The sequence below is a fragment of the Podospora bellae-mahoneyi genome, chromosome 5 (assembly GCF_035222275.1).
Source record: "Podospora bellae-mahoneyi strain CBS 112042 chromosome 5, whole genome shotgun sequence".
Classification (NCBI taxonomy): Eukaryota; Fungi; Ascomycota; class Sordariomycetes; order Sordariales; family Podosporaceae; genus Podospora; species Podospora bellae-mahoneyi.
The window spans coordinates 1,381,465-1,401,738 of NC_085884.1; the positions used below are offsets into that span (position 1 = coordinate 1,381,465).

The following is a 20,274-nucleotide window of genomic DNA, read 5'->3' on the forward strand; positions in this document are numbered from 1 at the left end:
ACACGTATTTCTAGACTTCCAAGTAGGGTAGCTAAACCACCGTGTGCACTTAAAAGGGACCGAGTATTTCCTAAAAGCTTTTTTGGATATAAAAGTTATCATTTAGCTGAGAAGAACCTATGGAATTATATGACTAAAAGGGGATAAACAAGAATCAAAAGACCAAGCCTTCCAAACAATCTGTTTCCATCAACTTTGCCTCCCATCAGCCGTCCTCGGGTATCTCATTCACAACCATATATCCCAAAGACCAAAACTCACCATTCCATGACGGCAAAAAAAAAAAAAAATCACCCCTATCCCACAAGACTTAAAAACCCCCTGCTCAACCTCAGTCCCTCCTCACCCTCCACTCCAAAGCCCCACTACTCCCACTCCCATTCCCACTCCCCCCTCCCTGCTGACCCTGCCATCCCAACGGCACATACAAACTCGAATCTGAAAACCTACTGCTCTGCTGCTGCTGCTGCTCAACCCCCCTCGGATAGTGCCCCACATCAGCCAAACTAACCTCCATCCCACTCCCGAGCTCAAACCTCTCCTCCCCCTTCTCCACCTCATAAACCCCCAAGCTCCCCTTATCATCCCCCACAACCAACATCCCCCCATCCGGTGAAAACTCAAACACCGTCACCTTGTGCAAATCCTCAAACTGGCCCCCAAACCCCGCCAGATGGTTGTGGTTGTTGTTCTTTTTCCCTTTTACCGCATCAGGCCACTTCCAAATCTCCTCCGCCGTCTCAACCTCAATAATCACAAACTGCCCCGCGTTCGCATCACAATAAGCGACATACTTGCAGTTGGGGGAGACACAAGCCTGAACATTAGGAATCGCAAATATCCTCGTCGAGTTGGCAGGCAAGTCCCAAACGACAACAAACCGTTCCGGTGCCGGGAGTGGTTGTCGGCGGTATTTCCCCCCCGGAACGGCAACGTCGGTGTGGTTGGCCGGTATCCAAATCGACACCGCCAATGACCCACACGCGATGAGCGAGGCTGGAAGGGCGGTCTGCAAGGCGGGGTATTCCGGTATGTGGACTCTGTACGGCTTGTGGCGGTCTTCATCCTCGAGCGAGGTCACCGTCGCGTTGGGGGTTCGAGCGCGGAGCTTGTGGTCAGAGGTCGGTTTCATGAGCCACGCGATCAGTATCGTCGCGTGAGCTCTGGGGGCGTCACCGGGTCGTGGTCCGGCTGCTGCGACCAGAAAGGGGGAGTCGGACGAGAAGGCCAGCTCGGGGAACTTGGGGACAAAGGGGAGTTCGGCCTTGAGGAGGTCAATCGAGTGGGTTGAGTCCTCCCAGAAGGGTCTCTTGGCGGAGGGGTGTCTTGCGAGGAAGAAGCGGTCGATTCGGTCGCCTTTGGGGCGGTAGACTACGAGTGGTGCGTAGTCGGTGTGGTAAGCGTCCCGCTTGGAGGCTGCCCACCGGTGGGCTTCGTCGATGGTTTGGACCTTTTTGGCAGAGGTGCCGCCTTTGGCAAAGTTCCATATTTCGAGGGTGAGCCCAAAGTGGGTTGTGATACCTATGAGGGTGGCGTTTTCCGACAAGATTGCGTGACTGCGGATGAAGTACTCTCTAGATCGAACCTGTGGTTGCACATAAGACGTGATTTTGATGGTGCTATGCAGCGCGCTTTTGGCGATGGCCCAGATCTTGACGGTCTTGGGATCATGTTTGGTGGCTACAAACATATTTGCTGGTGAAGTGTCAATATGCAGGATCCGAGTGGACTTGGCCTTATCTGTCAGATGGCGAGCGGGGGTGACCTCGATTCGACTCTGATGCCCACTGTGTTTTGCCGGCGGTTGTATCACGAGTTGGCTTGCGGATCCAATACTGGGGGCGATGATGCTGGGACTGTTGATGCTTGGAGGCATGAGGCCGGGAGAGACAAGACCGGGTGACGCCAACCCAGGCGACCACTGCGATCTGGGCGTCGGACTACGACGGTACTCGGGTGGCGGTGAAAAGGGAGGTGACCGGTGATATGGTGACATGGCACCGACCATGGATGGGCCCGGAGATGGCCGCCGAGGACTCGAAGTGTCGGAACGAACTGCCGAAACCTCGCTGATACCAGACATGATGCGGTTAAACGAGAATGAGGTACGAGGGCTTTCTCGTCCCGACTGTGGACTTTCACTCGGGGCAACCGATATTTGACGGGATCGCTCGGTTTCTGGATAACCCTGGGAGGCCTGGACAGGCTCAGACCAACGCTCTGAGGAGAAGGTGGGAGATTCGGGCTCGAGATAACCCCCCGAGCCGAGAGGCTCAGACTTGGTGGACGGGGAATCTTCGTGACTCCAGGCTGATCTTGCCAGGGGCGGTGGAAGATTGATCTCTCTCGGCGTGACTGGCGTCAAAGTGCCGGAGCGTCCTGGTAGCGTGGGCGATTCGGGCAGAGGCCGTGGAGGCACTGTTGGAGGTGCTTGTGCCGGCGGGACTGGAGGAACCGGTGGCACATCTGGTAATGGCTCATGATCTTCAGGGCGCTTTACGGTGATGGCGTCCGGTTGGCCACTGTAATAAGAAAAGGCATTGGTTCGAGACGATGTCCATTTGTCGGCGTCCTCATGTGGCATTGGCGCCCTGGCATTGGAAGCTGAACTTGCTCCTGCCGGCTCATCGTTGGTCCTGTGCTTCGTTGCTGGTACGGGCGTTTGCTGAGACAAACGGACTGCTTCAAGGTTCTGTTCAATTCCCGGCGTGTCGTGGTTCGAGACATCTCCCGTTGTTCTGGCCATTGTTAGTTCATCTCTGCAAGGTAGGTGGTGTTCTTTTCGACGGCTTACACGATATCTTCTGACCCGGACCTCTCGCGTGCCGCCTGTGACTTCTTCTCATAGGACCAAACGCAGTTGGTAACAGCATCCAGATACAGGTCAAGAACTTCGCTGGTGTTCGGGTCATGCTTTTCGTTAGACAGAGTTTTGGCTCGCAATCGCTCAACCTCGCCCTTGACATTTTCCTTGATGGTGTTTGCTTCAGAGGCACTGCTTCGGTGGGATGGGTCTCTTCAGGACACAATTAGCATGAACACCTTGGAAATTCGGCGGACGAAGAAGACTGGCCACTTACAAGCTCAAGATATCCAAGGCAAGTCCCAGTACCTCACGAAATAATCCTATATCGTCACGGCACTGTCCGATCTGCGCTCGTCCGGTTTGACTCCAGTCCGTTGCATTCCGGCATTGGGCGAGGATTGAATCGATGCGTATCAGCGTATTCCCACAGCTTTCCAGCAGCAGCAGCATTTGCGCCTGCAATAACAAAGGAATAGAAGGCTCATCTCGAAGCAGCTCCAGCAAAAGCCTGAGGTCGGACAGCTCGCGGGTGACAGCAGAGAGATCGGAATGGGAGGCTCGTACAGACCGGATGAAGCGTGTGAGGATGGCTGATGTCGATGAGATGCCTGAGAGGAGATACTCGATTGGACGAGAGGCCGAGTGTTTCCGGGGTTGCTCCATGATGCAGGATGGGACGAGCCTAAAGCTAGGGACCGATGGAGCGGGAGTACTGTCACAATCTACCCCACTCCGCCGTTCCGGTGCCAACTGTCCGGTATATAGCCGTTAGGTATATCCAGGGAGGTGGTGAACTGTTCCGCCGGAGGTTAGGCGGGAAAGCCCTAGATAATGTGTTGTCAGAGTAATGTTATTCTCTGGATATTTTCCCTTGCACCAGCTAAGATTGCGATTCATTATCCCCGCAGCTGGAGGTGAGAGGTGAGAGGTGAGACAAAAAGACAGATTAACGACATGATCTTCAAGGCCGGGGGGTGGGGGGAGCCGGTGCCGCCTTTATTCCATCTACCCTCTTCCCACGGCATGCACAGGCAGACAAAGGCAGGCGTCGCTGCCATTGGCGTACACCAGCTGCGCTTGTCTCGTTCGGGGTCAGGGGATGCCGCTCTGTGGCGCTCGAGCTGTCGAAGCCAGAAAAGCCAGCGAGGGAGGGGTCGTCGAGCTTCGTCTGGATTCGCGGGTCTGCCATGTGGCCGACAGGATTGCATGTCTCGCGCTGACTGTGCATTGTGATAATAACAAGGCAAACAAAAGGAACGAACGGGACTGAAAAGCTGTCTACCTAGCTAACATTGTATAGGTACCATTTAGGCCACATTTCTCGATCCATCTCCACTTCCGGCCGTTCCATTTGTGTCCGTCCGAGCAGTCCCGAAAAAATGATCAATTCATTTGCTCCTTGCGGCGCGAAGCAACCTCTTTTGTTTCGTATCCAGCGCCTTTTCTTCCGACATCTCCCACGCGGTTTACAAATCAACATGTATTCGTCAACTAGGTGGGGATACTGTTAGATGAACGGTTCCCAATGGCTTGAGTGGCGAGAAATTCACGTAACCGCGGCACGATTCGAAACGAATACACCTATGTCGACGTTTCCCTCGGGCATATACCGCCAGCTGAAAGCCCGCTCCTTCTCCCACTCGTTGAGCTCCCAAATTTCTCTCCACGGTCGTGGAGCGCCAAAGCCGGAATTCCACGTCACTAGACTGTGCGTGTGTTCCCAATCTCTGTATAAATACAAGAGGAGATAGCGACGAGCGTGGAGGTACCGGCTAGGTGGGTTTCCCTCGAGTTGGTTGGGACCGAGCTGTTTGCGTATCTCCTTACTTGGGATCTGCCAGTGCTTCTTACATGTGAGGGCAAAGAGCATCGCGCTGTGAGACAGGAGGTGGGAAGCGATGTTGAGTTGAAGCTCGACAGGCAGTCGCATGATGAGTGAAGACTCGGAGTCGATATCCATCATCGTTTCGGGGGCCATATCCGACGTTTCGATGCCAGTATACGCCGTTGCAAGGGCAGCATTCATTGTTTTGGCGCGACCATCCATCGTTCCTATGCTGCTGCCATTGGAGGGTGTGGTGAGGGTGGGCTTGGGTGAATGGTTGAGAAACAGAATCGATTTTTACAGTGGCTTACATTGAAGAAAGCTTAGCTGCCGTCTGCGAGGAAGGTTTTTCTCACGAGTTACATGCCCTATAACATGACTTCATGGCGTCAAGCCACAAAACCTTCATCTAGCCACCGGCCCAGCCTGCGCGCTCCGGACAGTATGATAGGAAACTCCAGTGAGATCAAGGAAGACATCGTTGCGTGAAGGCAAACGCTTCCTGTGTTACCTATTAGGCCTTTATAGGGCTTCCACGGGTCCACAGAGACTCTTAGGAACCCCATCATTGGGCCAGGGCCATGAATGGAAAAGGAGGTGATAGTTCCAGGGGCATTCCAATGAAGGCATGCATATAAAGTCAGCTTCGCCTGGACTACCTCGCTCGTTCTGCAAAAGATTGAGCACGCAGACTCGATCATCAACATGGATTGATTCCAAAACCCATAAGCTGATATAACAATTATGTAGCGGAGCATCTGCAGGAAAGAAAAGCAAAAAAAAGCATCTCCCCTCGACCGGAATCGAGCCGGTGACCTTTCGGTATCAATAAATTCCTTTACAGCCGAACGTGATAGCCAACTACACCACAAGGGGTTATCTGATTTGTTGGCTCCAAAAGCCGGAAGTGGGCCCTATCATGCACCCCTGTCCACAATATCAAACTGCAAGTATCGTTGAATCAGAACACAATTCTGGCCGCAAAACAGCAAAGGCTGCAAACCACAGCAACCGCGAGAGCGAAAGTCTCCACCCAGTCATATCAATCACCCATCTACCCCCCAAACCCTTCTCAGCCAGCCCGCTAACTCCTCCATCACCAACTCCGTCTTCTCCTCCGCATCCTTAACCACCTCCTCCTCCCAACCCATCTCCTCCCTCACCTCCCCATGCTCAAACCCGGCCCCAACCCCCGGCACAAGCACCCATTTCACCCTCCCCTCCTCAAACCAAAACCTCTCGTCCTCTTTCTCCAACCTTTTCTTAATCCCCCCTTCCGAGTTTATCTCCCTCCTGCTCACCTCCCCCTTCCCCACCAACCTCCTAGCCAAACCCTCATTCTCCCCAGCCAACCCATCCCTCTCCCCAGCAATAAACCCCCTAAACCCCTCCCCACCCCGCGCATAAAAAGGACTAACCAACCCGTCCCTCAGGTCAACCCCATAAGGCACATACCCCCACATCCACGCCCCCTCCTCCCCACCGCCCGCCGCAAGATCCAGCCAACCCCCCCAACTGACCACCACCCCCGGGCAACACTCCTCCCTCTTCACCCCCTCAAGCAGCGTCACCGCCATCGCTAGATTCCCCCCCGCACCGAAACCCAGTATCCCCACCCGTCCCTTCTTCTTCTTACCGTCGTCCACCCCCCTTGGAGACGTTCTGTCTATAGGAAGACTCTCATCCCCCAACGCATCGACCAGCAAAGCCTCCACGTCGTGCACCGGTGCGGGAAACACCGAAGCAGGGGCTTTGGAGTAGTTCAGCGCTATCACCAAGACGTGGTATTTATCCGCAAATGTCCGGTTGAACTCGTCGTCATCTCTCGGAGTGCCCAGGACAAAAGGCGCGGCGGCGGAGCCGTGGACTGTGAAGAGAGTTGGGAGGGTGGAGGGGGAGGTTAGGTCGTAGGAGGAGGGGAAGAAGATACTGCATAACCCAACAGTAAATATCAGCAAAATTCCATGGCATTGGATAGATGGGAAACAGGGAGAGAGGCGGGGGGTTGGGCAGGGCACATACCGGACAGGCAAATCAGGCCTGCACTCATATCTCTTCACTATATCCGGCCTCGTGGACGGCGGGTAAAAGTACTCCTTCCACTCCCTGAGCCAGGCCGAAGGAAAAGCTAGCGATTTCGCCGTGTAGATTCGGGAGAGGCGGGTTATCCTCGAGAGGAAAGGGGGTGGTTCGTGGGGCAATGCTCTACTCGTCGTCGTAGTTGTGTCATTCTGTCCTGACGCTGGCGCAGAGTTGTCCATTTCTTTCTGCAAGTGCTATCGCGCAAAAATATCTCGATCGCGGGGTATCATAGGTCTCCTTCTTGTTCGTGCGCGGGCGTCGTCAAGTATTCGGGGTTAGGTCCAGGTAGGTAGAGCAAGTTGAGGTAGGTCGTGTCATAACATCTACAAGATAATCAAGTCCCAACGATCCAAGACAGGAGAAACGAATCGCACGACAAGATCTCAAACACTGTCCCGCGCCCCTCAAACCAGCTCAGGGTGGCGGGGAGGGGCAATCACATCGCCTCCAAAGACATTCGACTCACCCAACCCAACCCGGATCACCTACCCGAAATAAAAGTCGGGCGCATGGATAGCCCAAGGTCGATAAAGACTCCCAGACATGCTGAACAGATCGGGAGACACGTAGTTTCAGCTGATATAGTGCCTGGCGCAAAACATTCCAAGTCTGCAAAGTCTGCGACAAGCAAGTTGAGATGCAAGGCACCCACCCGACCGTGCGCAGGGCAGTCTTGGCCACTCAACTCAACTGACAGCAAACCAACCAACCCTCAAGACTCGTACGTACTTTTGTAGCTCTGCTTATCCCAGTTGGAGTCACAATCATGAGGAACCAACAGCCCAAAAGGCCAAACACCAAAGCATCTCGTCTCTGCAAAGAGCTGTGAACTGGAAAAGAAGACAATAAAGCCCATGTTCGAAATCCAGGAACGCGCGCCAAGAACCCCACCGTCGATCACCGCCCACCGGCCCGCGGCTCCACTCCACATCCACATGCCCACTTCCAAAAGCGCTGGCGAGGCGAGCCTGGCCAGAACACCACCCGACATGATGACATAAAAACAAACATCAATTCCACTACAAATACAAGTACGTGCTCAAAAAGATCGCAAACTCCATCCCCCATCCTCCGTCGTCACTCAACTCATCACAACCGACCACCTCTAGGGTACCTCTTGTATGCCATGCCCCCCTCCCCCATGCTACCGTTCATGCATGCACCCATCACTCGTCCCAAAATGCAAGCATCATCATACCTGGTATATTCCCCTGACCTAATGCACTCCCGGTCCCTTATGCACAATGATCTCCTCCCCACCCACATCATCGTCGTCCGGGTCCTCGATACTCGTTCTCCTCTTCGCCTCCACCGCCCTGTTGATCTTCTGCCCATCCTCTCCAATGACGCCCTCATCCTCTTCCTTGCCAAGTTCCACCGGCTCCTCGGTGATGGCATTGGCAGGAGAAGATGACGACGACGTCGACGCCCCCTGCTCGCCCTCTGTCCTCTTCTCTTGCTCCTTCTCCTTCTCCTTGTTCGCACCGAAGCCTTGACCCCCAAAAGGCCACAAGCTGCCAAACGAGCTCTTGGCAGCACTGGGGTGAAGAGCCATGGGCTTGACAAGAATCTTCTCCCTGGCAGGATCGATCCCGCTGACCATGGCTCCCGACGACTGAACCTCGGGCATGGCGAAATCACCAAACTCCTCGTCGTCAATGTCGTCTTCGTGGACGGCATCATCCGAATCGTCAGTGTCATCCCGCCCGTCGCCGAAGCGTTCCTTCTCTTGATTCTCATTATCGCCTTGTCTCCTGCTTGAACTGCGACCGCCAACGACACCTCTCCACCACGAACCTCTGTTCCACGCCGAGCTGCTTGCGCCTCCCTCGTCCTCGGCATTGTCGAGGTTGTCCTCGTCGCTGCTATTGTCCTCGTCGTCACCATCATCGTCAAACGGGTTGCGCAGTCGCTCGTTTGCTGACAGGCTGGGAAGGGTGAAGGCATCTGAAGTCCCGTCGTCCATGTTGGACGAGCTTCCTTCCTGCCCGCCATTCTCCGCAGCCGCAGCCGCATTCCGCTTGGCTAGGCGAGCCGCCAGCTGCATACGGGCTCTAGACGGCATAATGTTGAGAGGTGGTGGAGGTGGCGGCGGTGGCGGGATCGATGGTGGGTTCAAGGAATTGGACGAGTTGGCATTCAACGGATCGGTATACGCACGAAACTGAAAGCCAAGCCAGGGTTAGCACTTTGTCTGCAAAAGGTTGTGATGGCAACACAGGGGAGAAGGGGCCGTATTGGTTTGGACAGGTAGGTCTGGAAAAGTGGAAAAGGAACCCTCAACGTGGCTCAAAGGCAAACGGTATGGAAATTGAAAGGGGGGACCGACTCGCGCCACTTGTATGCCAAGGAAAATAAGGATAGGAGAACCGGAGAGCCAAAAGACTTTTGGAAACCATAGTACCGGGGAACCCCGCTCGTCTAGCGCTTGCTCAAAATGCCTTGTAATCCTCTGTCAAGAAAAAAAAGATGCAAATATCGCCAAAGAACCCCTTGATACCCAACTCTTTTCCACTCTTCCTTCCCAATCACTCTGACGTGTCCATGGATTCATCAAGCCCTCGGGTGCGGGCGTCGATCATGCTCTGGATGAATAGACTGAGAACCTTGTCGTCCTCTGTGCATGGGTTGGGCCCATCCCGACTGTCTAGCACGTGGTCGTATGGAGGATCACGGCTTCCGGTGTCGTCTGGAACGTCCCTCGCCACAGACCCATGTTGCCTGATATCCCCAAAGCCCAGGGCCTCGTTGTGGGCAGCCTCTTCTTCGTCAAACGCCGATGTGTTAGGACTGGTAGTTTGGTCGTCGCTCTCATGCCCTTCTCCGTAATCTGACCCTTCCGAGTCACTCGACTCGGCCCGTGCACCGAATCGGTAGCCGCCTCTCAGAGAATCCCCATACCCCCACGGCACCTCGGTGATGCTAGAACGGTCCTCTGGAGGATCAAGCAACCCACTTGGGAGAAAATACTGCACACTAACAAAATCTTCACCAACCTCGTTATTGACATCCTCCTCGCTCTCTTGCTCCTCGTCCTCGTCCTCATCGCTCGAGCTACCGAAACCGCTCATCATGGTACCACTGCTGATCCCAAACGGCGAGGCACCGGCACCGGACCCGTCACCCAAGTCTGACCCGCCACCCAGGCCAGCCTCGGCAAGAGTGTTGGAGTTGTTTCCCCCCAGCCCGATTGAGCTCAGTCCGTTGAGGCCGACGCCCACCAAACTAGACTGGGCGGCCCGGTTGCTCATAGCAACCTCGGGCCTGACCCCTCCAAGAATGGCATTATCACGCTCGCGAGTTTCAGCAAGCGCGCCCTCAACGTAGTTGATCCAATCCTGCGCCATGACCTTGTCCAAGACAACCTCGCTGAGCAGCTCGGGGGGGTGACGCTCCGTGAACTTGACCACTTCCTCGGCGATCAGCGTCAAATGGCCCATGTAACCCATACGTGTCTTGTGTTGAGCCTGCGACTCTTCACTGGCGAGCTGACCGTTGATGATTTGGTTGGTGATGTCGGCAGCCTCGAAGAGACTGATGGCCAGCGTCGGGTTAAAACCGCGATCCATAGGGCCGTTGAACACCTGCTGCACGATATCGTAGACAACATTGTGAAGGAAGTTGTTCCAAGGGTACTTGAAGAAGAACCGAAGGATGGTGGGCACCACTTCCTGACGAACAAACTGCATCTTGAGATAGTCGCCGACCACCGGCCGGGGGGCGGTTGAGGCTCCCTCGGCAGGAGTGGCGCTGTCGCTGGCGGGGGCAATGATGATGGAAATTTCCCCCGTGGTCTCATTGGCGTTGGCGCCGGCAGGTGAATCCTCAGCAGCTTCGGCCTTTGGTGGCGATGGCGATGGCTCTGACGTTAGCTCAGTCTTATCTTTGGCCTCCTCACCCTTGGCGGTAGCACTGGAAAATAAAGGAGCCGGCGTGTCACCAGGGTGGGGAGACAACGTATCAGCAGCATCAAGAGCCTTGGGGACGGAGGACTCGGTGCTCAACGCAGGTAATTCCGCCGTGGAGATTTCCTTGCTCTTGTCCGAAGTTTGCGGCTCTTTTTCGTCAGTCACTGGTTTGGGTGGGCTCTGTTGATCCTTGCTTGCACCAGTTTGAGCTGCCTTTTTGGTGGGCGACAGAGGCGCGACGACCAGATCAGGATCCTCGAAGGCCGGTGGTGACTCCGCTCTCTTTTCCGCGTCAAGCTCCTTAAAGTTCAGCCTTGGTGAGCTGAGTGGCTCATCAACAAAGTCCGCGTCGTCCTTTTCAAGCATGGAAAATGTTGGGGCTTGGGTAGGCGCAGGGGCATCCGGGAGCTCCAAAACATCGTCCGAGGTGTCATGGCTCACTTCCTCAAACCCATCGTCATCGGCAGATATGTTCATGACCTCAAGCTTCCGCCTCTCCTCAGCAGGCGATGACAGCGACGTGCGCATCGTCAGATCCTCGGTCGATGATGGCGTGTCATCAACCCCACGAGCAGGGATCAAACGGCCCTCTTCTCTCAACCGTTGTCGCTGAGCGTCACGGGCAGCAATAAACTGCTCAGAACCAACCTCGTTCAAGAGGCCCATGTTACTGCAGTGCAAAAGTTCTGCCATTAGCTCGCAGGTCTTGAAGCGATCAAAGCCAAGGGGTTCGATCTTATCGCCGAAAGTGGAGGAAAGACGTTCTTTTTGTGCCGTCGAGTTCATGATCAGGCTCATGAAATCTGGAACGTGGTCGGCAAAGAGGCGAAGAAGGGTTCCGAGATAAATGGGGTCGCGACACGACGGAGGAGCGTTGGCGTCGACGCCTTCGGGATCATAATCCGAGTTGTTTTTGCGAATGACCTCAATGATGATGCCGACACCGCACGTGAGTGGGTTGCCACCCCCCAGCATGTACTGGATCAACTGTTCGACACAAGGGCGGGAGACCAGCTGTCTTGTCAGCTCGTTCGGACCGATACACGTCTGTTCGTTTTGGGAAGCGTTGGCTGAGACAGTAATGATGGCTTTGATGAAGTCGGCGGCCGATGTTTGGGTGGCCCAGCTGTGCTCTGGTCCGAGGAAGGAGAGAAGAGTTGGCATCACGTTCTGGGTATATAGCCACTGCAGAAAGGTCACTGTCAGTCATTTCCCCCCCTCGCGAGCTTGACATGTCATACCTCAACAACGCCTTGGCCGCTCTCTGTGCGCTCCAAGCTGATGATCTTCAACAGCAGATCCATGATCATGGGGCAGTCCACATGTCTCAAAATATCGGCAATGGCTCCCTCAAACGACTTGAGAAGGTCCAGCATTTCTTCCGTCTTTTTATCGAAGAGAGACTCGTTTACTTTGGTGAAGTAGCTGGCCTGCAAAGGATCAAGCGGCGTCGGCCTCTTGAGGAACTCCCAGAAATTCCGGAGGAGGGGTCTGCTTTCCATAAGAGCCTCGTGGATAGAGTAGTTGTCTGAGGACAGTATTTCGGCCGCCACGAAAGCGCATCGATTGCGCTTCTTTTCATTTTCCTCCTGGCCGCTGGGCTCGGTCGCTCGTGATGACGACCGAGACCTGGTGGTGGGAAAAACAGGTGGCCTTCCGATCTCGTCATCCTCTTGCTCCTCCTCCTCATCGGCATCTGGCGCCGCGACAGGTTCGAGCTTTGGCGCTACTACATATTGAAGAAGCTTCTCAAGCACCTGCTGCTCGCGCAGGTATTCAACGAGTTTGGGATTGTGCTGCTTAAGCTCTTGGATGAGGTCGCTTTCATCGAGAAGCTCCTCTAGTTGAAAGGACTCTTTCTCGAGGATCGTATCGATGGCCGAGACGTTGTAACCGCCGAACCTCCAAAACATGGTGGCTGTTGGCTCCAAGGCAGGTTGTGATGTGTTGTGATCAAGTGGGGTGTCGCGCAAAAGGGGCCGAGGGAAGCGATGCGTGCCCAATCGGCAGGCGGCTGTGTGTATTTCTGGTGTCCGAGAAAGCTGCAGCGACAGAAAAAGCGCAGCGGAAACGGACGGGTATCTTAATGTCTAGTATCTGACGAAGAAGGAGAGGGTTAGCTTGCTGGCTGCCCTGGCCAAGATAATCGGGGAGGGTTGCCGAAGCCTCGTGGTGGGGTGGACAAACAACAGCACAATGTGCGATGCGAAGTCCAAGCGGGTAGGGTGTCGCAGCATGTGAAGAGGAGGCCTTGGCTAAAGTGTGTCCTATACACCACCCGGCGATATGATGTAGCTTGCTGGTGAGAGGAGTAGGTGGACAAGTGGTGGTGGCCCAAAGCCGGCGTCGGAAGACACGAGGAGGGGAAGATTGGGGGACAGGAGTTGGAGGCCCAAACGTACAGAAATTTCCTTGAATGCAAATAATGGTACAGGGGACGAGGTAGCCGACGTTCGGAAGAAAAGGGTTCTATTGTAATCAGCGTCGCCGGCTCCTGCGGCTGGGCTTCTGTGAGGTTTGTGTCGTCGGTTGATGCGATGGGAAGCTCTTGAATGTGTCGAAATGAGAAATGAGGTCGACCCAGCGGCTGTCCCCCTCCCTAGGGTGCCTGCGGCTGCCCGCCCACCGCCCAGCCAGCCAAGGACGCGCTGAGAGGGTGGGTTGAAAGGCTCTGATTGGCCAGAAACAGCTCCATCAACGGCACCTCAAGAAAGACGCTTGGACCAGCTCCAACACCGGTTAGGTTAGACCTCGACATCCAGATTGGCACGTGGTGAGCGTTATGTAGGCATTTCCATCCTGCATGACAGATGGCTCCAGGACGCCTACCAGGCCCAGACACTCGTTCATGTATGTACAAAAGAACAACGACCACTTCCAATATGCCACGTTTTGATGTTTGAGAGCCTGGGAGCTCAAGGTGGTGAGTGCAGTTTCATCATCTCGACCCCCACGGCCTGGACACTTCGAACGCTCGGGCCATGTTTCGCGAGTCTCCCACCTCAACTCTAGACGTCATCAGATGATCAAGTACTACCTCGCCGTGAAGACCTGATCTAGTTGAAGTCGATCACTTGGCTTCATCTGCCACGCACCCGTCATGGCAAATGCCTCTGACTGCTATCCGTCTGTCACCTAGGGCAGTTGTCATCGAGCAGTATCATGAAGAAGGCATAAGTGACAAGCCAGCATAGCATCGATGCTTACTCAAATGTCAACAAGACTGCCTCACTATCCCGAACCGACAATTTTCCTCGCGCTTCCAAACTTTCTTCAGCCACTTGGCCCACAGCAACACCATTCTTAAACGACTGCCCAGCCCACGTCACCTTGGCAGCGTCTTTCTCATCCACCGATGGAGCAGTCATACGCTTAACCGTCGCCCCTCTATGAGCCCCTAAATCCAACACAACCTCCCGTCTTTGCTCCTGCTGTCCAGCATAATACAGCTTCAAATTCAAGGCCACTATCTTGGTTACCCTTGTACCAGCAGCATCAAATATCGCATACGCCGAAAACTCCCTCTCTGCAATCCCCCGGGGCGTCTTTAGCGCAGCAATCCTCCCCCCTTCACTCAGTGCCTCCACCACCAGCAGCTGACTGACAAACACCGGCAACACCCTCGCCTCGCCCCTCTTGGTCGAGTTGATCGGGTACAATAACGAATAGCTGCTAAATCCCGGCGTCCCATCATCTCCAGGCGTGTTCAGCTGCTGGTTACTCTGGAACACCAACGTTGCCCCCTGGTGCAAATGCACGCTTGTCGCGTTTCTCACGGCGTATATCAGCTCCACGTCTGCCGTCCACAGCGCCTGTGCAAACGAGTCTGATACTCCTGGTTTTCCGCTACAAGCAATCGAGTTGAACTCCCCGATCACCCACTCACCCTTTTGCTGCATGGCTAGCTTGGCAGAAGGGTAGATTTCATGGTCGGCGTAGCGGAGTAGGTCGGTGTGGTTGAGGATGTTCGGGATTGTAGCCAATCGCTCACGAGCGGGGTCACAAGTTGCAAACGCGTACGAGTGGATGGAGTACTGCGAGACTTGGCCGGTGTTGTTGATGCCGGCCGGGATGAGGTCTGCTGGACGGACCTTGAGAGGGGTGATGTCGGTTGTTGCGCTTGATGCCCACCATTTTCCGCTGCTGTGGCCAGTCCGGTTGCCACCCAGAGCACTGTTGATCTGACTAACAAATGAGAGCCATTGATCGACGTAAGCCTTCGTGCTTCCCTGCCAGCGAGAGGTTGGATAGTTTGTGGGCTCGTTGCCTAGCTCATAGTGGATGATCTTGTCTTTCTGGAGGTTGTAGGATGCGAGGGCAAGGTCTGTGGCTATGGGGACAGAGTTGTTGCCAAAGTTGAGAGTAGAGACGAACGTGGTGCCCTCGGGGAAGTTGTCCCAGGAGCGGTAGAAGGCCGGCCCGATGGTGGTTCGGTAGATGCCTCCTTTGCTGTTCTCAGTGCGGACAACAGATGTTTTCTGAGAAGGGTCAAATATCATGCTGTCCATTGTGATGCCTCCCGCCCTGATGATGGGACGAGCACCGCGCTCGTGGAGGTGGTTGAGGAGGGTGTACGTCAGGTTGCGGGGGGCGTCTGGTTCGCCGAAGAACTCGACCCAGAAGGCCGGCTCGAAGGAGTAACTGACGAACTGCGGCACATGTGACTGCGAGATTGAAGATGCGGGAACAAGGCTTAGTGAGGTATTCACTGCTGACGCCCCTGCCAGCAATGATGCTGCAGTTATTTTCATGGACGTGATCATATGGGGTTGACGAGCTGTAGGGATAAAAACACAAGTGTGATGGGTTAGAACATCCCAGTAAATTCATCCATAGGTGCCTACCCGTCTCCTCATATATCTGCCTTTCCCTGGAGGGGCACTGGCAAGCGCTCGGTTAAGATTGATAGACTTCATTTTTGCTTATTTCCCATGATGCGGGGTCCTCTTCCCACTCTGCGCGGAGATGATCCGGGTATGTTGCGATTGCAACCTTCTCCAAGTGCGAGATGCCATCATGACCATCTTTTCAAAGGGCAGCACGATATGTTGGGATTCCTTGTTACCCTGTGCCTCCTCTTATAACCTGAACCATGGGGTTTTAAACTGGCTTATCTGGGCTCTAGTCTACCCACCTCGCTCAGAATTAAAGCTTTGCTCACCGTCCTTATGGTTAGGTAGTTTGGCTCGCTCATGATCTATTCACCGTGACGGCTTCCTTACTCGCTGCTGGCGGCACTCTTAGTGTATCTGGGATAATACGTTTTTCCCTTCCTTGAAGTTTCAAGTTCGAGACAAACAGTCATAGTCAATGTACTGGTGTCCCACACTTTCTCACAGGGTACAGTTCCCGACAAGTGGGCAAGACAGTGGAACACTTTTTCTTCCGGGTGAAAAAAAGGCGGCGTACCCAGCGGGTGTGCCCAACTGTTTCAATACCCGTCGGCAATATTTCTATTATCCAGTAGGAAAATCGCCGTTAACAACGGAGACTGGACTATGAACGTCGAGGCCATTGAGGCAACAGTTCAAGTTGCAATGACCAACTACCACTCTCCGCCACCTCAGCCGCACACCCAAGATTACACATATGTGGCTGTGAATGAGGAAATTCTGAAGAGCAAGAGCGGAGGGCAGGCAAGACTGGAATGTGGGGTTTGGTACTAGACTGGGGGAAAATGGCAAGGCCATTAATGGCCCAGCTGATGACTCCCACCATGGCCCCCGACCTTCCGCTCAACCGACCTAGCAGACACATCTCCAGCTAAGTGTGGTCCGGCTCGGCCGTATGCCCCCAAGTAAATTGGGTGCTTGTGGAGAGACAGATGTAAGACCGGGACAAACCTTCCCGCTAATACAACCTTGGTCTGCATGTTGATCTTTGCCAAGGTACAAGGATACCTACCTATCGTTCGTTACTCACACCCCCCTAGCCACGCAACCCACCCGACCACCATAGCATCTCGACCTGCAAGTGACACAGGTACACGTCTTACCCCGAGGCTAGTCAGTGGACATAATTAGCAGTGTTTGGCATCCTCGCCCGTCTTTCCAGCCTTCTCCTCTACCAGCACGACATACGAAAAACAGCAAAAATGATGGACACCAGGGTTCTCTCGCGAGATGATATTGACAACGAAACACTCGAGACCATAGCCGAAGCGTGCCAGACTTCGACGAGGAATATTGAGGACATCTACAGCTGCGTACATCAACAACTCGACCATGTCAGCCACAGCCAGCCGGGCCGATCCGAATGGTTTCAAATCGTGCTCTCCTTTGATGAGGGGATAGAGCTTGAACGGTGGTGCAGGGCTCTGCAGAGAGTCGTGAGGGCTAACGCCGTGTTGCGCACGAGATTGGTTCAATGTCGGGGGCTGGGAGTGTTACAGGTGGTCATCAAGGAGGACCACGCCACAGAACACCTCTCTGGAGATGTTGAGGAATATTTGAGAGATGACCAGGCTCGACGGATGGACTTTGGGGTCCCTCTTCTGCGCTCAGCCTTCATCGGCAGGAGCTTTGTTCTGACCATTCACCACGCCATTATGGACTACTGGTCGATAACCACGCTAGTTCAGCAGGACATCGTCCTGGCCTTCCTCGGGGAAGCACCTCCGGAAAGACCTCAGTTCAAAGAGTTCGTGGCTCACTGCCTCGCCATCGACGAAGGAGCCGCCAAGGCCTTTTGGGCCTCCCGCTTTGATAGCCGCCGTCTTCCCGTCATCTTCCCGCCTGTTCCACCTGGGCATACACCCTACCCCAGCCAAGCCGTGGAGAAAGAAATCGTCTTGACACACCAGTTGGGCCTCAGAAGCATCTCCCCAACACACGTCCCCACCTTCGCCGAGGCCGCTTGGGCACTTACAGAGGCCACTTACGCCGACAGCGACAGCATCTCGTACGGATTTGTCCTTTCTGGACGCTCCCCGACGCTTGGCGGCCTCGAATCAACCCTGGGACCGATGCACGTCGAGGTGCCCATGCAAGTCAACCTCAACATCCAACAGCGCAAGGGCATGACGGTGGAGCAACTCGTGAAGGACAGGGCAGCCTCGCTGCGTCAACTCCAAGCACACCCCGCACTCCAGTACGGCTTGACCAACATCTCTCTTGTGAATGAAGCGGCCCAGGTCTCGTCCAAATTCCAGACGCTTTTCAACATCATCCCCGCACTACCTCCGAAGTTCTCCGACGCGTCTGACGCACCAGCCCCGATACGGATGGATCGTGTGCTTTGGCAGGCGCGGACGCTACCGGCCTTGATACTACGCTGCAAACTGGAGTCGATCAACCGAGATGGAGCAACGCAGGGTCCTGGGGCGACTAGGATTTTGCTCAAGACTTTGTACGACCCCGCAGTCCTCCCTGAACGGCAGCTACATCGCATTCTGAATCAGTTTGAGCATACACTTCGCGTGCTGGCCGAGGTTCCTCTGACCTCCAGATTGGACAAGCTTCCGCTCTTCAACAAGCATGATTTGGGTGAAGTGATGCGCTGGAATCATGATGGAGCGCTGAGAAACGGAAGGTCCATCGATGCCGCCTTGGGCGCATTGTTTCCAGGAATCCCCTCGGGTCGCTGCAAAGTTTGGTTGGCAAGCCTGCAGAATCCCAACGAACTTGCGCCGATTGGGAGCGTAGGACAGCTTTGGCTGGAAGGCCCGGAGCTTTCTTCCGCTTCCTCTCCCTACTTCTTGTCAACCTTGCAACAGCAAGTTCCTCCGTGGGTGTTATCCTCTGCCAGCCACCACCCACAACCGACCGGACTGTACATTCGCACAGGGTATCTCGCCAAGTATATCGAAACAGGCAGCGGGGAAGATAACGAGCTGTGCGTCGTGGGACGGCAAGAGAATCGGACCAAGATCAACAATCAAACGGTTCAGTTAGAGGAGGTCGAGGGCTTGATTATGCACCATGACGATGTTCAAGACGCTGCCGTTTTCACCAAAATCGCTGCCGGGCGCACGCAACTCGTCGCAATGGTTGTGCCAAGATGCACCGTGACCTCTGGCGATACGGACTCGGACTCATCATCAGACACGGAAGCCATTTTTGCGGGGGAGATAAAGGAGATGGGGGGTCAGCAGCTGCTTCTGGACTCGGTTCGTCGCCATGCGGGTGAGGGTTTCTCTTCTGAAAGACACAAGATCCCGACAGTCTGGCATGCCATTGAACAATTTCCATATCTCGAAGAAGGCAGCGGAATCAGTGGGTTGCATACAGTCGACCGGGAAGCTCTTCGCAGGTGGTTGAAACTGCGGCGTTGATTGGACCCCGTGTTACTCGCAGTTACAAGCATTGGCAACGGTTGAATCAAGTAATGATCAGCAACGATACAGCCATGTCCCCTATCTACAAGTGATTTTACCTCAGGAACTACCAATCATGTGTGGGCGATAGCTGACGCAAAGGATTGGACACCTGCTGTTGAAGAACATCCCGACATACCGACCGACATACCGACCGACATATCGATAAAGTAGCATCCTACTGTCTGGTCACCGAAGGGGTTTTGCCAAGGTCTTGTCGGGTGGTAATATTGGAAAGCTTTTGCATAGAAACATATCAATGCGAATCCGAGAAGACAAGAACCGGATAAACCATCTGACCGCGTCATATCAAAACTTTGGGAGGTTTGAGTTGCCCGGACCCGAGTACGACCCATGGACGCAGGAATAGATTACAGCCAATCTCATTTGGCGCTCTATTCAGCCGCCCTTCTAGAAGCCAAGCAAACCTTTGTACACATTGATGGTTCCCCGCAGGGGGGGTGTAACCCTCCCGTACATTGGCCAAGATGATTACATGTATGTTTTTTTCTTGGGCCATGTACTCGGCAGTGTTACTGGGTATGTCTGGCACTCCCAGATAACAAAGGCCACTGCAATTGATTTGGCTGAGTGGTAGGGGACTGTTGGATATCAATGGACTTTTGCTGCTACCGCTTGAACGGGTTCGCTTGACAGACATTGCATGCGTGTCTCAACCAACATGCCCAGGCTCTTTCTACCATGATTCGCAGACGGACCCCAAATGGGGACCCGGAGGCGGGCCGCTGGGATGGATGGAAGAGATAAGATGCTTACTTCTTGGCTTGTTGTTGAACGTGATCCCAGTAACTTGTTTCCGGGGAAAGGTCAAGGTGCGGGTTGGATGGGGCGGAAGGGGGGTACGGCATGGCGAGTTATGAGACCATTATGCTGTTGTTGTCTCAGGGTATCTAGAACCGGCAAGCCGTGTAAGTCCTATCCCCACCACATTCTGCCCGAAGGGTGACATACTGATCAGACAATTCCGCATGGCTTGAAGCATGGTATTTTTTATTTCACCCCCCCGGCATCAGGGACAAAAGGTTGCCCGAGCTGATGGTTTTTTTTTTTGGTGATACCTACCGGTTCAAGGATGGGCGCAATCAATGTTTCGGTTGACGACATGGGTCAAAGGATGCAGAGTGCAGGAAGATATTGAGAATGCCAATGCTGGGTATTCGTGGGGAATTATCAATATCAATTCGTGGGGTACTGGAGTATGGTATGTTTTTGTCTCGAGGCGAAGGCCGTCTCACTTTCTAGGTACCTACCCAAGGTAGTGATCCCTTCCAGCTCACGCATCACTAGGTACTGGGCTTTTACTGATGCTGCTCGACCG

General features: G+C 54.3%; 6 protein-coding genes and 1 non-coding gene across 7 annotated transcripts; 2 read left to right on the plus strand and 5 right to left on the minus strand.

The window, feature by feature from the left end:
* Positions 1-67: 67 nt before the first annotated feature.
* On the minus strand, positions 68-3,893 carry QC761_503680 (uncharacterized protein). The gene is made up of 3 exons (XM_062879594.1): positions 3,081-3,893; positions 2,795-3,016; positions 68-2,738 (listed from the first exon to the last, which is right to left on the minus strand). The coding sequence occupies exons 1-3, from the start codon at positions 3,467-3,469 to the stop codon at positions 332-334; spliced, it is 3,018 nt and encodes a 1,005-aa protein (XP_062730737.1). The 5' UTR covers positions 3,470-3,893; the 3' UTR covers positions 68-331.
* A 1,526-nt stretch (positions 3,894-5,419) lies between these two features.
* QC761_0077480 lies at positions 5,420-5,507 on the plus strand. Its single transcript has one exon. It is a non-coding gene; the product is annotated as a tRNA-Tyr (tRNA).
* A 170-nt stretch (positions 5,508-5,677) lies between these two features.
* Positions 5,678-6,892, minus strand: QC761_503700 (uncharacterized protein; the record flags this gene model as incomplete). Its single annotated transcript, XM_062879595.1, has 2 exons — positions 5,678-6,560; positions 6,654-6,892. The coding sequence occupies 2 exons, from the start codon at positions 6,890-6,892 to the stop codon at positions 5,678-5,680; spliced, it is 1,122 nt and encodes a 373-aa protein (XP_062730738.1).
* Positions 6,893-7,929: 1,037 nt separating this feature from the next.
* SIT4_1 (sporulation-induced protein) lies at positions 7,930-12,534 on the minus strand (the record flags this gene model as incomplete). The annotated part of the gene is made up of 3 exons (XM_062879596.1): positions 7,930-8,877; positions 9,710-11,806; positions 11,863-12,534. 3 exons carry the CDS (start codon positions 12,532-12,534, stop codon positions 7,930-7,932), a joined length of 3,717 nt encoding a protein of 1,238 aa, XP_062730739.1.
* Positions 12,535-12,574: 40 nt separating this feature from the next.
* On the minus strand, positions 12,575-13,379 carry QC761_0077510 (uncharacterized protein; the record flags this gene model as incomplete). Its single annotated transcript, XM_062872803.1, has 2 exons — positions 12,575-12,718; positions 13,248-13,379. The coding sequence occupies 2 exons, from the start codon at positions 13,377-13,379 to the stop codon at positions 12,575-12,577; spliced, it is 276 nt and encodes a 91-aa protein (XP_062730740.1).
* Positions 13,380-13,824: 445 nt separating this feature from the next.
* On the minus strand, positions 13,825-15,384 carry QC761_503730 (uncharacterized protein; the record flags this gene model as incomplete). Its single annotated transcript, XM_062879597.1, has 1 exon — positions 13,825-15,384. One exon carries the CDS (start codon positions 15,382-15,384, stop codon positions 13,825-13,827), a length of 1,560 nt encoding a protein of 519 aa, XP_062730741.1.
* A 1,331-nt stretch (positions 15,385-16,715) lies between these two features.
* On the plus strand, positions 16,716-18,893 carry QC761_503740 (putative NRPS-like protein biosynthetic cluster; the record flags this gene model as incomplete). The annotated part of the gene is made up of 1 exon (XM_062879598.1): positions 16,716-18,893. One exon carries the CDS (start codon positions 16,716-16,718, stop codon positions 18,891-18,893), a length of 2,178 nt encoding a protein of 725 aa, XP_062730742.1.
* Positions 18,894-20,274: the final 1,381 nt, after the last annotated feature.